The sequence below is a fragment of the Schistocerca americana genome, chromosome 2 (genome assembly GCF_021461395.2).
Source record: "Schistocerca americana isolate TAMUIC-IGC-003095 chromosome 2, iqSchAmer2.1, whole genome shotgun sequence".
Classification (NCBI taxonomy): Eukaryota; Metazoa; Arthropoda; class Insecta; order Orthoptera; family Acrididae; genus Schistocerca; species Schistocerca americana.
In genome coordinates, this window is record NC_060120.1 from 1,052,229,951 (window position 1) to 1,052,250,834 (window position 20,884).

The following is a 20,884-nucleotide window of genomic DNA, read 5'->3' on the forward strand; positions in this document are numbered from 1 at the left end:
CATGGTTACTACCTACCAGTCAGGAAAGTCTGATACATGGAAAAGCACGGAACACTTTAGTGCAAATAAAAACTCAACAAGCGTGTGGAACACAAGTCTCCTTAAACAAAAAGTATTGGTGAACTGGTAACTGTGTTTTATGATATTGGAAACCTTTCTTGTGGAAAAGGTAGGGACATCCGATAATGATTCATTACAAGTACCCTACAATTATTTACCAAAGGGCTCTGAAATGTGTCTGTGATTGTACAGTGCAGCAGTTAATTTCACAAGGAAAATTTTGTCTACAAGATTTTCAAATTAACTCTTCATATAGCTGATAAAAAATACACAATACATAACAGCCCTCCAAGATATCACTAGCTAGTTTGCTTGACTCATGTTGTAGAGCCCAACCCATATACTTTGCACTACCCAATTGTGCAAACTGCCACTTTGGTATTAGTCATCTCCATGCAGAAAGCCTCACCTTGCAGCAAAACATAACATATTTAAGGTAAGGCAACATATGAAAATACTACTGTTGTTTACCAGTTGATACGTTTTCACTGCTGCCTGTCTACAGAGGGTGTACTACAACAAACTTCCAAAATACAAAAAGTAATAAATGTAGTAAGAATTAGTGAGGCGCAGTGGCAGGAGAACAAGACTTCTGGTCAGGACGGGAGAGGGTAATCAACACAAAAGCAAATAGGGATAATGTAGGAATAGGTCTAATAATAAGAAAATGGGAATAAGATTAAGCTACTATGAACAACATAGTGAAGATATTATCAATAAGCAACATAGACAGGGAGCGAACATACACAAAAATAGCGCACTTTTTAATTAATATGTGAATTAGCTTTGCAGATGACTTTCAGAGATTGAAAAAAATGTATCATGAGATAAATTATTCACATAGCAACAGGAGATGAAAATTTCATTGTGATGGTGATGAGGACTGGAATTCCAAAAGTAGGGGGGAAAAAAAGAAGGAAAATACTGGTGAAAAGGAATGAAAGGAGAGGCTGCTTGGTAGAATTTTGCAGTGAGCACAATTTAATCATTGCTATTTTATGGTTTGAGAACCACAAAAGAAGAGTGGTATATGTGGAAGAAACCTGTAGACTCCAGAAGCTTTCAGACTGTTCATTTAATAGTACAACATAGTTTCAATACCAGATTTTAAACTGCAAAGTATTGCTAGTGGCAGATGTGGACTCCAGCCTTAATCTACTGGTTATTAATTGCAGATTAAAATTAAATGAATTGCAGAAAGACAGGAAATTAAGTAGGTGCAGAGCTTGCTAAATTAAAAGAACCGCAAGTTGTTGTGGCTTTCATAAATATCATTAAGGCAACAACTGCCAAACAAGGGAAGGGAATACAACAGAAGATGGTTGGTTAGCTTTGAAGAGATGAAATATTGAAGGTAGTGGTGGCTCAAATAGCTAATAAACAAGGATCAGTAGAAATTCTTTGATAACACAGAAGATATTAACATTAATTAATGAAAGGAGAAAATATGAAAATGCAGCAAATGAAGTATACAAACGGGAACACTGACGACAAAAAACAGAAGTGCAAAATAGCGACGTGGGAAGCAAAAAGTGGGAAGTGCAAGCTTGTAGATGCATGCATGTGTGGGAAAGAGACATGGTGCCTATAGGAGAATTAAAAAGATCCTTCGAGAAAGAAAATCAGCTGTATGAATATCAAGACATCAAATGACATGCCAGAACAGGATATTATATTCTACTTTAAGGCTGCCTCATGTAAGTCCAATTAACCATTTCACTGCACCCCCCCCCCCCCCCCCTATATGTACAGGTGGCAATTGCTACACCTCAGGTGCTACAATCGTGTGTGTGCGTGTGCGTGGATTCATTTTCCGATTTCATATTCTACGCTCATTTTAAATTGGTTTCTAATTCTGCTTTGCCCTGTTTGCCCTGATAAGTGCTGTTCTCTGTTAGGTCTGCTTATGTCACTCTAAAGTTAAAAACTGCATTGTTGTACTGGGACAATTGTTGTCACTTTACTGAAAAGTAGTTTCTGGCGTGTCTTCCCAACCTGCCACCATTGCACAGCTCCTATGCACACTTGTCGCAATTAAAAAATGATTTATTCCCCACATCAGGCAGATTTATTCCACACTTCAGCCACAATAATGGTGGCACTCCACTATCCCAAACCGTAATTATATTACAATTATGGTCGGTCGGGTGGACATGCCTCCAACCCGAAATTTCTGGCTCGGAAAATCTGAATAACTGTTTTTGTAACACTGTAAAAATAAATGTGTCAGTTATATTCAGATAAACACAAGTTTAATTTCCTATTTCATGATAGGTTAAAGATATGCAAACCAATGTTTATATCTTTGTAGACTTAGATAAAGTATTTGACCATGTGGACTGGATTGTCGTTTCTAATTCTGAAGGTAGCAGGTATAAAATACAGGTAGCAAAAGGTTATTTACAACTGTGAATCACATGAAAGAGAACCCATGGTTGAAAATGCTATTTAATCTGTTCATCCAGCAAGACGTTAAGGACACCAAAATGAAGTTTGGAAAGGGAAATAAAGCTCACAGATAAGAAATGAAATTTTAAACCTTGAATATTTATACCAGGGTGAGAAAGTATTTTCTGACATTATTTGTATGGAGCGTGCCTTGCACAAAGTAAAATGTGGATGATAAACAGTTCAGACAAGAATATAACAGACACGTTCAAAATGTGGTGCCAGAGAAAGAACGCTGATGAGTAGACGAGTATAAGGAGTAACTAATGATGAGCTACTGAATCAAATTGGAGAAAAAAAAAAAAATTCGTAGCAGCATAGCTTGACTAAAAGAAGAATATAATGGGTTAAAAACTGGAGAGAGAGAGAGACCATGGCTTGAATACAGTAAGTAGGTTCAAATGGTTGTAGTAGTTAAGCAAAAGTGAAGTATACACAGAATAGGCTAGTATGAGAGTTGCATCAAGCCAGTCCTTGGAATGAAGACAACCGTCATTAACTTCATATGGCAAAATGTTTAGTACTGTTAAGAGACATGCATGAAAGTGGAAGCAATGGCATTACCCTCGCTATTGGAACTGTTAACTCCTTCCTCCCTCAGGAAGAAGAGAGGGGTGAAGTGGGAAAAGTTAACAATGGAAGGCAGGTCACTCAGACCCTAGGATGAAGGGATCACTCATATATTCTGCTCATTGCAAATATTTTGTTTTTAACACTGAGTTCATATTTGGGCCACACAACATCTGCATGCAGTCACTAAACATGTTCAGGTAACACAACAATTTTATCTAGTAAGGTCAAACAAAAACCAGTCATCCTCTGAAGATTGGCCCAGACAATCACAGTGTTTTATTAGGCATGGTTGGAGGTGGTATACCTTTGCCTTCCTCCGACCTATGAACTAACTTATCCAGCCAATTACAGGTGCACCTACGTATAACACTGGTGAACAATGAAAATGTTCACCACAACAATGACAGACTAGGTCTTATTTTGGAAATAAAGTAACATTTCATTTTTACAGTCAACATTTTTAGTTTGCAGGAAATTTTGTTTTCCGAGTTGCCACACCCGTCTGATAACAAGACACAAATGATCTTCAGCTGTTTGTAAGTCATAAACATAGATACTGGTGCTGTGACTATGAGTTTCATTTAGTTTCTGCTATAATTAAAGCAGTCTGGTTTGAGAGTGCTTTTGTAATGTAAAATCCACAAAAAATGTGTAAATAAGGTGAATAATTTTTGTCACATTTGTGGTGAAATAACATTTTGCTCACAGAAACGCTATTTAACGTCTCTTGTGAAGACTTCCTATCAGCATTATTTCAGTATAAAAGTAGGGGACCAGGCTTGGGCTGCACATATAAGTGGCAATGTATGTTCAGTTGCACTGCGAGAATGGCTGAAAAATAAGAAATGATCTATGGCTTTTGCTGTGCCTATGGTTTGGCAGGAGCCTACAAACAATACAAGGTGACTCCCATTTCTGCTTGACTCCACCTATAAAGGCAGGGTAGTCTATGAAAAAAGGAACAGTTCAATACCAGAATCTTCAATCCACTAATTGACCTATTCCGCATTCAGATAGTTTACCAGTTCATACTTCACCTGAAAATTCTCTGTTTGAAGTAGAAGATGAAGACAGTGTGGAACAAGAAGAAGGAGAAGAACCAAACAAGCCTTCCACATTCCATGACCCTGATTTTGAGGGAAAAGATGATAAACCACGCAGACTGAGTCCCAAGCAGGATTGTGTAGTCTCATTAGAGACCTTGACCTGTCAAAGGAGAAGGCAGAAATGCTTGGGTATCTACTACAGCAATGGAATGAATCTTCTCAAAAGTGATGTCACAGTCTCACAGTAGAGAAAATATCACACGGAACTGCTTCCCTTTTTAGAAAAGAAAAACAGTCTTGTTCTTTGTAGCGACATTAATGGCTTGATGAAATCTTTGAATTTGAATCATGATCCAACTGAATGGAGGCTATTCATAAACTCCTCCAAACTTAATTTGAAAGTTCTGTTGCTTCACAATGACAGCCATCTTCCATCTATTCCTGTTGGTCATGCAGTTCACGCCCTCTTTGACTCAATTAAACATCATGATCAAAAATGGAAAATTAGCCGTGATCTAAAAGTCATTGCCATACTCTTAGGAATGCAACTGGGGTACACAAAACATCGCTGCTGCTTATGTATGGTGAGACAGCATGGATAAGAAATCACATTATATTAAAGCAGACTGGCCTGCAAGAAATCTTAACCCTAGCAAGAAAAATGTCGTTGCCGAGCCTCTCATGGACCCGAAAGATGTTGTTCTTCGAATCCTGCATATGAAGCTGGGTTTGATGATTTTTGCATATGAAGCTGGGTTTGATGAAAAATTTTGTCAACGATATGAATTGAGGAAGACGAGCCTTTAAGTATATAGTGAAATCTCTGAAATTAAGTGAGGCAAAAGTTAAGGAAAGTATATTTATCGGTCCACAAATTCGAGACCTTGGAAAGGATCCTGGATTTGACCAAGTTTTGGAGGGGAAAGAAAAGGAAGCTTGAGAAGCCTTCAAGGGAGTTGTTCATGGATTTTTAGGCAACAAAAGAGATAAATACACTCAGTTGCTGACAGTGCTGCTGCAAAAATACCATAATCTTGGATACAGCATGTCCCTTAAAATAAATTTCCTCCACACCAACCTAGACTTTTTTCCTCGAAGTTGCGAAGTAGTCAGTAGTGAACATGGAGAAAGATTCCATCAGGACATTTCTGTGATGGAAAAAAGATTTCAAGGCCACTGGAATGAAGCAATGCTTGCGGATTACTGTTGGTCTTTGTGTAGGGATGCTCCAAAACTCTCTTACAAGAGGCAAGCTACAAGATTATGATCTCATGCAGCCACCACGATTCTCTTCCAGGAATTTAGAACTTGTAAAATGCAACTACCAATTAAAAATTCAAATACTCTTTTAAAGTTGTTAGCATCTGTATTTAAAAATGATCTTTTTCTCTTAATCTGTTAATATGAAACACTTCCATCTATTGTGTATCACAGAGACTAGAGCTAAGGAAAATTCTTCATTGTCATATTCGTTCTCCTCAACCCAAAATCATTAAGAATTGACTCATAAGTGCAGGAAACATTTCAAAATTGTTTTCTTTTGTTAGCCTGTGTAATTTAACATGGATTCCAAACCACGGTGTAACTCTGCAGATTTCACATTGGCAAACCTTTCAAGAGGACAAAGAAGATGCACGACCCCGATATACACACAATTTTGTGATTCTTCCCAGTATTAAGTAATAATTTGCCACAACCCAAACAAACACCTCTCTCTCCCCATTCACTGGCAACAGCAGTATCAATTTTTATATAAAAAAAATTACGTAACAGGAATAAACTTTATAAAAGTTGTGTAACATAGTCTTTAATGTCAAATATTACTCACCAACAGGCTTTAATGTCAAATATTACTCACCAACAGGAACACTCTTCACATCTTCGACGAAAACAACATCCTTTAACTGCCATTCTTCTTCATCTTTCTTTTCGGCTTCTTCGCCTTTAGGAACTACACGTTTCTGCCGTTCTGTGTAAAATGAAGGAATTTTGTTATCTACGCTACATGAGACATGTTTAATGGTCAAATTAACAAATTTGCGGACATCATCCTTTAGCCAACTGTTTGTCACTGGTCAAGAATTTCATATACTTACAGTCTTTATCGTGTGCGCGCATGTGTCAACGAATGAGGTAATTAAATCCCTTGCTAAAATAGATAGAGATGAATGTTGTTGAAAGTATTAAAATTAAAAAAGCCTAAAAACATAAACTCACTTTAAATTATGATCACTCTTTCCCATTTTTCACCTCATTCACTTATCCACTCATACACAATCACGACAAATCTAAAATTTACAACTTGGTTTATGTTAAAAATGTGTGATTAAAATCCAAACTTAAGTCTAGGGTAAAAACTTTACACTCAGGGAATTGGCTAACTGATCCCTTACAAAGATGAGCCATCAACTCAGGTAACACATTAAAACTTGCTTCCTACTAGTGTGGGAACAAAGCCAGACACCTCAAAAATCTCACAAGTTGTGTCATATCTGTTCCATTTTGAACTAACATAGAGGAAAGGTCAGTTGATAAGCTGCCTTCTGCCCTCTTTTAGTCTGAATATAAAATGCATTCAGGTAAAATGCGGGCCACTGGAGTCTGCATGCCACAACCATCACCTATCGGAAAGTCCTCCTGTCGGAACTGTAAGATGTGTGTCATCGAACTGTGGTCTATCTGAAAGTGAGTGAGAAATACTTCATCACATCTCAATGGCCAGGAGGAAATACACTACGCCAAGTACTTAGATTTACCTGTTGCTACTTATTATCTATCACTTCCAGCTGCTCTTCTTACCACACACTTATAATTCTGTATCTCAACAATGAGAATATGGCATAAGTCTACCAAAGATAGGTCACGCGATACTATGGTGGTACACTAGTAAGCCGTGGCTATCCAGTCCTTGACACACAACGAAACAAATAAAGATAGCAATCGGGGCTGCAGTGGTGAAGATTGCAGTGGGGAAAAGTGCAATGCAAGGAGCAGTTAACAAATCACTCCTGATTCTTAACTGACCACATTATTTCATTACAGAACTTCCACAACCACATTTTATCAGCTCACAGATTCTACTTAGGATGCTCACCATTCGTGTTTTACTTTGCTGCACATTGAAACCTCTATCATTCTCATTAGGCATGAAGCATTTACTCCTAAGTAATGAATACGAAAATTGCTGATCAACAGCACCAGCAGCATTTTTAATGTAAGTTCTTTAAAGTTTATTTAAAACAGTGGCGATCACAGAATAGCATTTGTGGCGAAAGTTTTCAAAAAAAAAAATATATAAAAATTTAAAAAAATCGAAAACTATAATTCTTTCATGCACAAATGCATCTGAGGATGGCCCTGTAAGGTTTGAAACTGGCTGTGGGTCTTTTTAATGGAATACAATAAACTGCTAATGTGGTCGTGTAGCCTTTCATTTATTTTAGTTGTAACTATAGAAAATTACAGAGCACCCTCACTACTAATGTGCTTCACAAAATAATAGAAATTATTCTGAAAGATAGACTAATAAACTACTCAAAAAAGGAACTATATGACAGGTATATTTCTCTATCCAACTAAAACATTCGACACAGTTGATCGCAAAATCTGTCAAATAAGCTAGATGAACTGGGAATAAGGGGATGGTGAAGGAGCGGTTCCAGTAATATCTGCAAAACAGTACAGTTGACTAAAATTACACATATATCAAGTAACACTAAATATAGAGCAAGTCAGCTGCCCATACCTATGGGTTTTAAGCAAGCTGCAATGTTTTCAAAAACTACACTCAATTTTCATATTCTCTCACTTGCTACACGCAAACTATTAGTCCTACAGAACAAATGAACAGGGTCATCTTCTACAAAATTTAATGCAGTCAAATCTTATACTGGGATATATTTTCGCTAGAAGTCTTAGGTTTCAATTTATCCAAGAAAAACAAACAAAAGTGACCTTCAACAAGTTTTTCTTGAATAACTCAAAAACTGTGGCCTCCAGCAAAGACCTATCACAGTACAAAATTTAATTATATTATTTTTCTACAAAAAGGTCCTCTTGATTTTTTTTCTGTAGGAATAATAGGTTGCATGTAGCGAGCATATGAAGAAAATGCAAGAATATGAAAATCTCGTGTGTTTTCTGGAGGCGTTGGGGGTTCCATAAAGTTCATATATAGGGGCATCTGAATCACTCTGTATATTTAAAAATGAATTTCCTACACTGCATTAAGCATGAGCAAACAATATTGTTTGCAGATGACACTAGTGTACTGATCACTGACAAGTCACAAGAAGCACCAAGAGAAAGCTGAAAAAAACACTTAGTGTACGTAAGCTGGAAATAAACAATTAAGTCACACTTAATATAAAGAAAACAAACACTACAAAATTCCAAGTAAACAAAAAACCAGGTTAACACAACCTGAAAATAAATAATGAATTCATAAAATGAGTGAAGAGCACAAAATTTCTAAAAATTCATGCTCACTCTCAAAGTGGGAAGCGCGTGTAAAAATACTTAGCAACAGAAATCTCTGAACCAAATTCTTACATCAGTACGTAATATTTCATGTATCAGATCACTATATTTTTCTTATTTTCTTTCTGTTATTAGTTACAGTGTAATTTTCTGGAGAGTGAAAAGCAAAAATATTCAATCAGAAACGAGCAGTACGTATCATGACCAAGAACGGCAGCACGGCTTTCTGCAATGGTAGAAATTTTAACTGCCCTTTGAGAATATACTATTCAGAGTGTTATGCAAGTAAAAAAAGAAAAAAAATATTGATTACTATGTCAAAAACTGTTTAGTACATAATTATGAATCTAAAAGAAGTGTACTTTCCATATGCACAGAAAAAATTAAGTTAAAACTCTGGGTTTCTTGTACAGTGCCATCCAATTAAATAATAAATTACCACTACACATAAAAGACAGATATTATCTGTTGTTTCAAAACAAAACTAAAATATTATTTGTAAAATAAAAGCTTTTATACGGCAAATGGGGTACCTGAATTACAACAGGTTATTTAATTAAGAAATTCTGTAATACATATACAAATAATAATTAGCTAAGACTAAAAAACAAGATTAAAAGAAATTGTGTTAGAAAGTAATTTTGAGCTGTTTATTTTCAATTCTGAATGACAAAATCCATACAATGAAAATTTTTTCACGGTTTAACAAAGAAATCAACCAATCAAATCAATACATTGAGATACTGAGGTCAAGAGCTGTTCACAGACTTTTTTTAAAAAACAATTAATGAATGATGTGAGCAAGGGAGACAATGGAGAGGAACTGGCAGCAACACATGGCTAATGGTTAGCTGTTGGGGGGAATGTAGTTGTATGATTGTGTCTTCTTGGGTGGGGGAAGCAGGAATTCATACCAAAGCTGTTCTGCATGCTCAGTGGAGGAGACAAAAGATAAAGTCAGCCACAGGTTTCACACTAAGCTGATCTTACCAGGAAACTTAATAGTGACAAATTCTGTAGTTCCTGCGTGAGGAACATGCCTCCAAAACCAAAGAGGTGTGGCACCCTGGGAGGAAGCCAGTGCATCCGATTCTCTGAAGTTAACCTCAGAAGAAAGACCAGCAGTTATCAGGGTGGTACAAGAGCTCACTCATAGATGATCTGCATTAAGAGACAACACGTGCAATGCTACTGTCTCCACAAAAACTGCACTTCTGTTGCCACCAGTGATTCTCTGCACCGCTGACATCACTGTCACCATAGCAAATGGTGGAGCAGTATGCAGTTAAACTCTCAGTGTGTAACAAAACCCCAGCACAATAATTCCTCTGTCCTCCTTATGTGTGTTTTATCAACATTGTTTATGCTTTGAAATACATTACTAACATATGCAGTTTTTACCTGCATACACGTGAATACAAATATTCTTTTACATACCAGTCCAAATAATACAATGTGCAACAGAATTATAGGATCATTTTTCCAAAACTCCATTTCCCATCCATTGCAACACTGAAGTTTGAAATTTGTGTATAATTTTCCTCTGCTAAGGGAAAAAGTGTGGTGCTCTGTGACAATGCTTTAAACAGCAAGGTGTCAACACCTGTTGGACGGGGAGGGGGGGGGGGGGGGGGCACATCTAAGAAGTTCATGTGGCGGTGTAAATGGGTTAATGGTGTCACATTGGCACCAAATCTCACCACAACTCTGCCCAATGCCACCGTGGACATGTCACCCAATTGGAAGGTCATCACACCCCCTCTTACCCACATTCTTCTCCTCTTTTTGATGCATCTGTGATGGAAGTGGTGGTGGTGGTTAGTGTTTAACGTCCCGTCGACAACGAGGTCATTGGAGACGGAGCGCAAGCTCGGGTTAGGGAAGGATTGGGAAGGAAATCGGCCGTGCCCTTTCAAAGGAACCATCCCGGCATTTGCCTGAAACGATTTAGGGAAATCACAGAAAATCTAAATCAGGATGGCCGGAGACGGGATTGAACCGTCGTCCTCCCGAATGCGAGTCCAGTGTGCTAACCACTGTGCCACCTCGCTCGGTCCTGTGATGGAGGTCATAACCACAATGCCCAGCATTGAAATCTGCAATTGGTGAGCAGGTTTTTTATCTATCCAATTACATTATATAGTAAAAAATTGATATTCTTCCTCAAATTGTATCACTGTTTTATCTGCATCTAAACTTCACTTCTTCCAGTGCCACCACTGTGCAAGGCAAATAAACTTTCACTCCATCTTTATATCGACATCAAGGGTGCAAAAGGGAACGAGGCAAGGAAAAGTGAGAAGTGAACTAAAAGCTGGTGAAGGGAAGGAAGCTGGGCAGAAAAAATATGGCAATCAGTGTAGAGGTGCATACAGTACGAAGGCAAGCGAGATTTGGGAAGGAAAGAGTGTCCTGGAGGAACAGTTCTCACAAGTGCAATTTCATTAGAGTTGGTGCCAACCTTATGAATAACAGGCTGGTTAGAGTTGCCTCTGTGATAAAGCATGTCCAGCAGCTGCAATGATAGTAACACATTGCGGCCCCACTTATGACAGGATATGCAATTTTGTCATATGATGACATGATGGAGTTCGTGGCTGTTCAAAGGGTACCGCTACCGGTTTCGAATCATTGTGATTCATCCTCAGACAGTTTACACGCTTTCTTTATGACGTGGTGCTTTTTTTGTCATAAAGAAAGCGTGTAAACCGTCTGAGGATGAATCACAACGAGTCGAAACCGGTAACAGTAACCTTTGAATAAAGGGACTGAAAGTAAATTTGTGGCTGGTTGCTGTCCTAACGCCATCAACATATGACAGGATATATTCAACATTGACAAGACTAGTTATGCTTGCTACATTTAGGTCCTTTAAAATCCACAGGAATTTACCTAGTGAGTGAGACTGGACTGATACATGACATGTTTGTGAACAGGAATGATGTCATGGTTCGGCCTTTCACACAGGTACAGACCACGCAAAAAGGGTTAGAAGCAAAATTTGCCAGAGGATAGAGCGGGTCATTTCGTGGGATGGACAAACATTTTGACAAGTGCTTTTGGAAAACTAGGAAGGACTTTGAAGATGACATTCCTCATTTCAATGGGCAAAAAAAGTTGCTTAAAGCCATGGTTCTCGTGTGGATTACTTCCACTCTAACTTAAAATTGGGTAATAATGAGAAATGGACCTTCGTAGCTGATTATAGGGTGCGAAAGGTCAAAGGAGGTATATTCGGAACTGCCCACCTGTAAAGCCCTTTGCAAGTCCTTCACCACAATGGAATGTGTGATCCGAAGTTGTTTCGAGATTGAAAGGGAGAGGCAAGGTGCAGACAGTGAAGTACAGGGCATCCAACTCAAAACTCCCCGATTGCAAAGACACAGGGGGAAAAAACCCACAATAGATATGACAATGAAAAATGCACCACATTATAGATCATCTGAAAGAATTTATATTCCCACGTCAGAAGTGCCATGTATTGTCGCAAGAGTGCAGCATGGTCGCATGAAGTGAAAATGGCTATCACAAACATGTTCAATGACAATGTTTAGATTTTGCAAACCCAGAATCTGAACATTATGCTTGTTAACCCTTCCTGATAGATGAAAGGTTTCCTCATCTGAGAATAAACATCTTTCCAGAAAGCTGGTATCCATATAAATATGCTGCTGCATATCCGCAGCAAACTGTTGTCAGCATGGTTTGTCGTTCGGCGTCAGCTGTTGCAGAGTTTTCACTCTGTAAGCACACATACAAAGACGCTGGTGAACTACACGATGCAATGTTGATCAAGGTACATCACATTGCCTAGATGCTCAACGAACTGACTTCTGAGAAATGTTTGCCGTATGTCCCCAACTGTCTCTTCTAAAACTCCATAACGTGCACCGCCAGAATGTTTCAGAACACTTCCTGTTGCCAGAAACTTCCTACACGATTCCTTAATTGTTTGCATATCAGGTGGATCACATTCATACGCACGACAATAATTTAGTAATCGGTGATTTTGTTTCTGCAAACCACACTACTGCTTGCGTGTGCTGCTATGGAGTCGCCATTTTCACTTCACTCTGCACTCAGGTGACGATACTTGGTACTTCTGACATGGGACTATAAATTCTTTGAGATGCTCTGCAATGTGGTGCATTTTTCATTGTTGTATATGCTATGGTTTCTCTCCCCTGAGTCCATGAAATCAGCGAGCTTTGAGTGGGACACCCTGTATTGTTGAGGTCCGTGGGCTTCCATACTGAAACGGGTTTCGTGGAGCCATCACAGGGGATGAGACAGATATTACGCTGAAGTGGAAAGGGTCCACATGAAACAGGTTGAAGAAGAATTAAAAAGCGGTGTTTTACCACAATCCTTATCATGAAAATATGATCGAAAAAAATCTTTATCTAATAAGAGAGTTACAAATTGGTGCTCACAGGGAGAATTCTGATAGATGACCCACAAAAAGATTTGTGTGAGAGTGCCAGGCACATACCTTTAACTGAGCAGCACACGTGTGAGTACAAGATTCACTCACTACAGAAATATTTGTCTGTGGTAATATAGCTTGTCATATGTATAAGGTTGAAATAGTAGGCTTGGAATACCGATTTCTGGGCTCTATGAAAACCTTCATGATGACAGACATCTTGTGAAAATTTACTGAAATATCTTCTTTGTTTCCTTGTTGCAAAGGCCTCAGAATTCTTGAAACCTTACTTCATGTAACTCTTCACTAAACAACAGATATCATCAAGCAGTTCATCATTTGGTAATCTACAGGCTGACTATTCAGCAGCTGAGTTAATCATACAATGTAGCGGTCTAATATGCAGGTAGTGGGAATGATACCATTAAAACACTGGCAACCCACTTCTTTTGCCCAATTTTAATAACAACATTATTAGAACAGAATGCTGCTTAAATTTTCAAACACACAACACAGCACAAAGTGCATGTATATATGACCACTCTGCAAATGAAGGTGATAATGAAAGCTTGTATGGTGGACAAAAGAAATATTTCAGATCAAATCGACAGAAAAAAATTAATATTGGTGGTGGCCTGAAATTCAGTATTAGAAAACAAACAGGGGAAAGGGAATAAAAAGGGAGACTACTTGGTAGAATTTGACACACAGCACCATTTAATCATTGCTAACACTTTATTCAGGAACGTGAAAAAATTAACATGTATAGGGGCCTGGAGACACCAGAAGTGAGATTATGTAACGATAAAACAGAGATTCAGAAACCAAATTTCAATCTGCAAAACAATTCCAAAGGCAGGTGAGGAGTCTTGGGGACCATAATTTATTATTCATGGGTCGCTTAGAGGAAGCCTTCTTGGTTACCCAGGCCTGCCAACCCAAAGTTTGGTACAGATTTATTGATGACATCTTCATGATCTGGACTCACAGTGAAGAAGAACTCCTGATTTTCCTCTCCAACCTCAACTCCTTTGGTTCCATCAGATTCACCTGGTCCTACTCCAAATTCCATGCCACTTTCCTTGACGTTGACCTCCACCTGTCCAATGGCCAGCTTCACACGTCCGTCCACATCAAACACACCAACAAACAACAGTACCTCCATTATGACAGCTGCCACCCATTCCACATCAAACGGTCCCTTCCCTACAGCCTAGGTCTTCGTGGCAAACGAATCTGCTCCAGCCCGGAATCCCTGAACCATTACACCAACAACCTGACAACAGCTTTCGCATCCCGCAACTACCCTTCCGACCTGGTACAGAAGCAAATAACCAGAGCCACTTCCTCATCCCCTCAAACCCAGAATCCCCCACAGAAGAACCACGGAAGTGCCCCACTTGTGACAGGATACTTTCCGGGACTGGACCAGACTCTGAATGTGGGTCTCCAGCAGGGATACGACTTCCTCAAATCCTGCCCTGAAATGAGATCCATCCTTCATGAAATCCTCCCCACTCCACCAAGAGTGTCTTTCCGCCGTCCACCTAACCTTCGTAACCTGTTAGTTCATCCCTATGAAATCCCCAAACCACCTTCCTTACCCTCTGGCTCCCATCCTTGTAACCGCCCCCGGTGTAAAACCTGTCCCATGCACCCTCCTACCACCACCTACTCCAGTCCTGTAACCCGGAAGATGTAACCGATCAAAGGCAGAGCCACGTGTGAAAGCACCCACGTGATTTACCAACTGACCTGCCTACACTGTGAAGCTTTCTATGTGGGAATGACCAGCAACAAATTGTCCATTCGCATGAATGGACACAGGCAGACAGTGTTTGTTGGTAATGAGGATCACCCTGTGGCTAAACATGCCTTGGTGCACGGCCAGTACATCTTGACACAGTGTGAAACCGTCCGGGTTATCTGGATACTTCCCACTAACACCAACCTATCCGAACTCCGGAGATGGGAACTTGCTCTTCAATATATCCTCTCTTCCCGTTATTCACCAGGCCTCAATCTCCGCTAATTTCAATTTGCCGGCGCTCATACCTCACCTGTCTCAACAACATCTTTGCCTCTGTACTTCCGCCTCGACTGACATCTCTGCCCAAACTCTTTGCCTTTACAAATGTCTTCTTGTGTCTGTGTATGTGCGGATGGATGGGTGTGTGTGTGTGTGTGTGTGTATGTGTGTGTGTGTGTGTGTGTGAGAGAGAGTGTATACCTGTCCTTTTTTCCCCCTAAGGTAAGTCTTTCCGCTCCCGGGATTGGAATGACTTCTTACCCTCTCCCTTAAAATCCACATACTTTCGTCTTTCCCTCTCCTTCCCTCTTTCCTGACGAAGCAACCATTGGTTGCGAAAGCTAGAATTTTGTGTGTATGTATGTGTGTGTTTGTGTTTCTATCGACCTGCCAGCGCTTTCGTATGTTACGTCACATCATCTTTGTTTTTAAATATATTTTTCCCGCGTGGAATGTTTCCCTAAAGAAACATTCCACGTGGGAAAAATTATATATAAAAACAAAGATGAGGTGACTTACCGAACGAAAGCGCTGGCAGGTCGATAGACACACAAACAAACACAAACATACACACAAAATTCAAGCTTTCGCAACAAACTGTTGCCTCATCAGGAAAGAGGGAAGGAGAGGGAAAGACGAAAGGAAGTGGGTTTTAAGGGAGAGGGTAAGGAGTCATTCCAATCCCGGGAGCGGAAAGACTTACCTTAGGGGGAAAAAAGGACAGGTATACACTCGCACACACACACATATCCATCCACACATACTCACACAAGCAGACATATTTAAAGACGAAGAGTTTGGGCAGAGATGTCAGTTGAGGCGGAAGTGTAGAGGCAAAGAAGTTGTTGAAAGACAGGTGAGGTATGAGTGGCGGCAACTTGATATTAGCGGAGATTGAGGCCAGCGCTTTCGTTCGGTAAGTCACCTCATCTTTGTTTATATATATTCAGGCAGAATTTATCTGAAAAACACACTGCTACGCTGTAATAAATAACATGCTAAAAGTCTGTCAACTGCAATATGATGTATGTATACCACGACCTCAATTACCATCAGAAAACTGTTTAATTTTCACTAGTGATAGCTACATATCTCAATGTGTGTGTCCAATACAAGTCACCTGAAAATGTTCAAAGGAAACATTCTGTGTTAGCAAAAATTATCTTCTTACCAGCAGCTGTGGTGCTAATTTACATATAACTCTATGTATCAACAACAGCAGCAGCACAAGAGAGAACATGGAAAAATTCTTTTTGTGAAATTCAGTGACGAATCACAACTATCAAGAAATATACCACCAAACACACTTAACAATCCCCTATAACTCTGGGAAGTGTAGTATAATTCCCCGAGGACAGAGATATGTCAACAGTTAGTCAAAAGGATTAGGTTAATATTTTATATTTTGCTGCTTAAATAAGCAATGGCTTTGTCATAAATCCCAATACAAGCTAATTGCATGTATCCCTCACTCTAATGACATTTAGGAACTCGAGAATCTCTTGTCAGTAGCAATACATTTTCCTGTATAATACGTCAACCCTGAAGCTTAAGATACATAGCAATGAGTTCATTTTGTTCATTCACTGTGTACAGTTAAAAGGTGAATAATCACTTCACAATTCAGAGAGTTATATAAAAGTACTCACTGTGACTGGTGGTAATGCTGCCTGTATCACTGCACGTGCTGGAAGCAGGTGAGGGAGGTGGTGGCATATCCAACCTATCGGCTGTTTCCTTGTGGCTGTTGCTTTTACTGGAACTAGGAGCTGGCAATGTTCCAGATGAGCTCTGTGCATCGCGACGTTGCTGATCAGGTGCAGTTGTATTTAGCAGCTTGAAACGGCATACATCAGTCAAATTCCATGCAGCATTCAGCAGCTGGCCCACTTTTGGAACCCCGCCCGATATGGTGAAACCTGTTGAAGAAAAAGTTATGTTCCTGAGTTCTGGTCATGCTACATCTGACTGAAAACAAACACACACACTCTCAAGCTCACATGCATATACAAACAAATGTGGAGCACATTAGAATGGGATGGGGGAGAACCTTAAATACAGTACATTTCGTTATTGATTAGATTTTTTTCACTGTACACACACACAAACACGCACGCACGCACGCACACACCTTCACTTTTAATTATCTCACAAATATGACCAATTGCCTAGAAGCCATATATTGTAATTCACGATGTACAAAATGATGTTCAATGACAAGCTCTCGCAACTTTCCCAAAGTGATCAAATCTAAATTGCAATTACGTAACAAGACCAGGAAACACCTTCACATCATCTTCAGTCACTGCACATCTCAGAATAAAGCAGAACTGTTCATATCAATCACAAGGGACTGATCAACTGAAGATTCTTGAAGTTCAACACTTTGGTCTTTAGAATCCTTGCATAAAAAAAATCAAGTATCAAATTTTACCTAAAGTGATCTAAAGCCACATGTCACAGGTGTACATGCACACACATATACGACACGAAATATTAGGGCTTGACTTAAGGCAAAAATAAAATAAGAATAATATGTCCCTAACAAACAACAGTTATCTCTTACACAATGTTCTCAGCCAATTCAGAAACACGAGCACACTGGACTCGGGATTTTCACAGATTCTCTATATTCACCAGTATGTCATTTAAAAGGGAGGGCAGCATTTGTGTGTGACAGAGAATGGCTCACTACAGTGGCTTGTTTTCTGAAGGAGATAGCTGTGTGTCATGTGGCAGTGATCTTTCTTTAACTCTGTCAATGTCACACAACCTAAGTTTTGTGAGGCTGGACTATTGTTACAATTTGCTTGGACCCAGGTAGTGTACGTGGTTAATTGGTGGTTAGGTGGGATTATCTCACTAGCACACTCCTTCCAGTTACCTCCAACTCTACTGCAGGAGGCAATTAGGAAGTCAGCAGCCGGCTAGGAGAAATGAAGTAAGTAGAGCTAGTCAGCGCATGTGCTGTTACTTGCTAGTGTCAACCGATAACATAGCTTTGGTACTGCCATAGGAAAAAACAGTAGCAAGGCTCATTTGTTTTAAAGGAAAAAAGTGAACTGAGTTTCACACTGGGTGTTCTGGTACACTTTACATTCCACGTGACTCAGAGATTAAATGTCTGGGGTTTAATTCCCAGTCAGGCTTAGGATTTCTTCTGACGCATATATTTTTGACACCTCTGGCGATGATTTCAGGATATTGTATATGTATGCCCATGAATCAAAAACTTCTGAAAATAATAGAATGAAGTCAGTTCAATCCATGTATTTAAACTTCCTGTGCTTCATGTCCAACTGGAGCAAGTAACAGGCTTTGAATGAAACTTGTCACAAATAATCTATTTTTCATATTAGAAGCTCAGTTAATGGATTCAATACTAGAAATAATAAATCTACACAAAAATATGTTTAAGATCTTTTATTTATTTCACTTTCTCAAATATTCAATTAGGAACTGCACAAGGAAAATTAACACATATATGGAACAAAATGAGTATCTATCTATGCATCCAATTAAAATGTTGTGAAACCTCAGCGTCCTGACAATCTGTACTCTGATTACCACTGAATCTGCAATCCACTATGAACTAAATATTGAACTTCTGAAAACATTGCAGCAGGTATTTATCTTTTTTTCATTTACAGACTATTCATAGAATGTCCCCATGAAATAAACTCTTGCAAATGATGGTTATGCTAAAAATTGGAGGCGTTTCATTTGAGAAATAGGACTTCAAAATGGAATAAAATTTTGAAGCAAAATTTTTGTTTTGTTTTGGAAACCTCTTTGGCTTAAAATATAACCAATAAGGAACTCAAAGGAGTGAACTGATGATACTAATGAATGTTTCACCTATGGGTTAAAATCCGATAAAAATAAATGCAAAATGTTTATTACAAATTGAGTTATCAAGGAAACTGTGAAAATCAACATTTTTGCAACACTGAATTTTAACTTAATTATGGCATTAGTGAAGTAGTTCCTTATCCAAGTGCCTGGTTTTCTTCTTGTCTGTATGCGTACTTCACACAATACATTGCATGAAATTAAAATTCATATTTTTTAGGAACAAAAATTAAAATCTAGCCTAACTTTACTGCTTGATTACTGTATCTAACTCCTTATAAGACATTACCAGGGTGGATCCTCTGAAGAGGACATAGACAATTTCCTCCGCCATCACTTTCTGTCTGAACTCTGATCCATCCCTGACGACTCACTGTTGAGAGCACATTATACCTATATCTTCCCTTCCTTATTCTACTATTGTAGTTCATAATTTATTCAAGCTTCAGTTCTGCCTGTAAAATATTTTCTAGCTTATTATTAGATGTGACATAGAATCCAATTCTGACACTAACTGTTTACTCAGCATATTGTTATCTGAAATTCATTTGTGTTCAATTGCCAAAGTATTAGCAGTTTACAGTCAAAACAACGGTACAGTACATTACATTCAGAATAATAAAAGGTCCAAAATAAAAACAAACCTATAGCTCCTGGCTGATACATTGGGCTATTCTTCATGCAAACTTGGCTCCCACACACTATTTCTGCTGATGCTGTGGATGGTCTACGCTTCCGAGTTTTTGCTCTGTGTTTCTCCCACAAGCGTTTTCGTTGTCCAAATGGAAGAACACCCCTAGAAAAAAAAGCAAGAGTCAGACACTGATAGTCTCAATAGCAAATTTTTTTATCTAATATACCTCTTAAGCATTTCTCCATGAATTGGAGGTGGACAGGAGGTGGGGGGGGGGGGGGGGGGGGGCAGGGAGAGGAGACAGGGGATGCCAAAAAAAGAGACGGGGGATGCTGGCAAAAATGTATCACTGAGAATTTAGCTCAAATTCCAATCAATTCAATATATATTATAAAAGTAAGTGTACAGTGCATGTGGCCCTAAAACTCAGAAAAGCTTCCAGTACAATCAAGGGTTACATGATGCGGTAGCCCTCTAACCCCATGCATGAAGAAGGTTCCCATTTTTATGTGAAATGTGTACAGCGACGAACTCTCCCATATTTGAACATATTTTTTCACATGATCTTCTGCTCATTGGGCAGTTTTCACCTGTTTTTAGCTATTTTTACACATGTACAAATATTTTCTAAGTATTTAAATTCTGAATGCATGGTAGAAGTCATTGAAACATTACACAGCAGACACAACTGATTGTATATCGACATTACGTCTATTATTTTAGAAAATGGTCAAGCAACACTTGGGTGGTTAGACACGACTTTGTTTCAGTGCCAGTGCTTACTGTGAATCATTGTTCCAAGATTTTATGATGGGCAGCAACCAAAAAAGAAAACATGAAGTATATGTGTACATATCTTATAAAGTGGGGAAACTTTCTATTCCTGGACTGGACCAGCACGGTCAAATACTTATAAAGTAAACAGTTCAATCTGCAAACGTCAGTTTAGCATCGCACATGGCAGCAAGCATGACTGTGTACAGCACATGAATATTTCAGGTAATAAGTATTACTATGTAATATAAAAAAATATATCTTACTGTTGAACATGTTCTAATTGGTAATTTTCTGAGTTAACTTCTTGTATTTGCTTGCAGATCATGAATGCAAAGCAAATGATCTCACTACTCCATCCAAGATAACTACTTTCTTCAACTCTCCTCACTTGGACAAAGATCTAACAAATGATGATGTGAAAACCATTGCTCGTGAACTTTCATTAGTCTACCACACAGTAAAACACAATCTAAGCTGTAGAAGCCTCGACTGTGCAATAAAACTTTCAAAAAACGTGTTCAGTGAATCTAATGTGTCAAAGAAAATACAGAGTGACATGG

General features: G+C 38.9%; 1 protein-coding gene across 1 annotated transcript in view; it reads right to left on the minus strand.

Annotated features, from left to right (window-relative positions):
* The window catches only part of LOC124596466 (E3 ubiquitin-protein ligase UBR5), a 354,797-nt gene that overhangs the window by 252,429 nt on the left and 81,484 nt on the right, over positions 1-20,884 (minus strand). Inside the window, exons 8-10 of the mRNA XM_047135607.1 lie at positions 19,558-19,709; positions 16,711-16,980; positions 5,986-6,096 (exon numbers count right to left, since the gene is read on the minus strand). Of these exons, the coding sequence (XP_046991563.1) occupies positions 5,986-6,096; positions 16,711-16,980; positions 19,558-19,709 (533 nt within the window). The remainder of the gene's footprint in view (positions 1-5,985; positions 6,097-16,710; positions 16,981-19,557; positions 19,710-20,884) is intronic.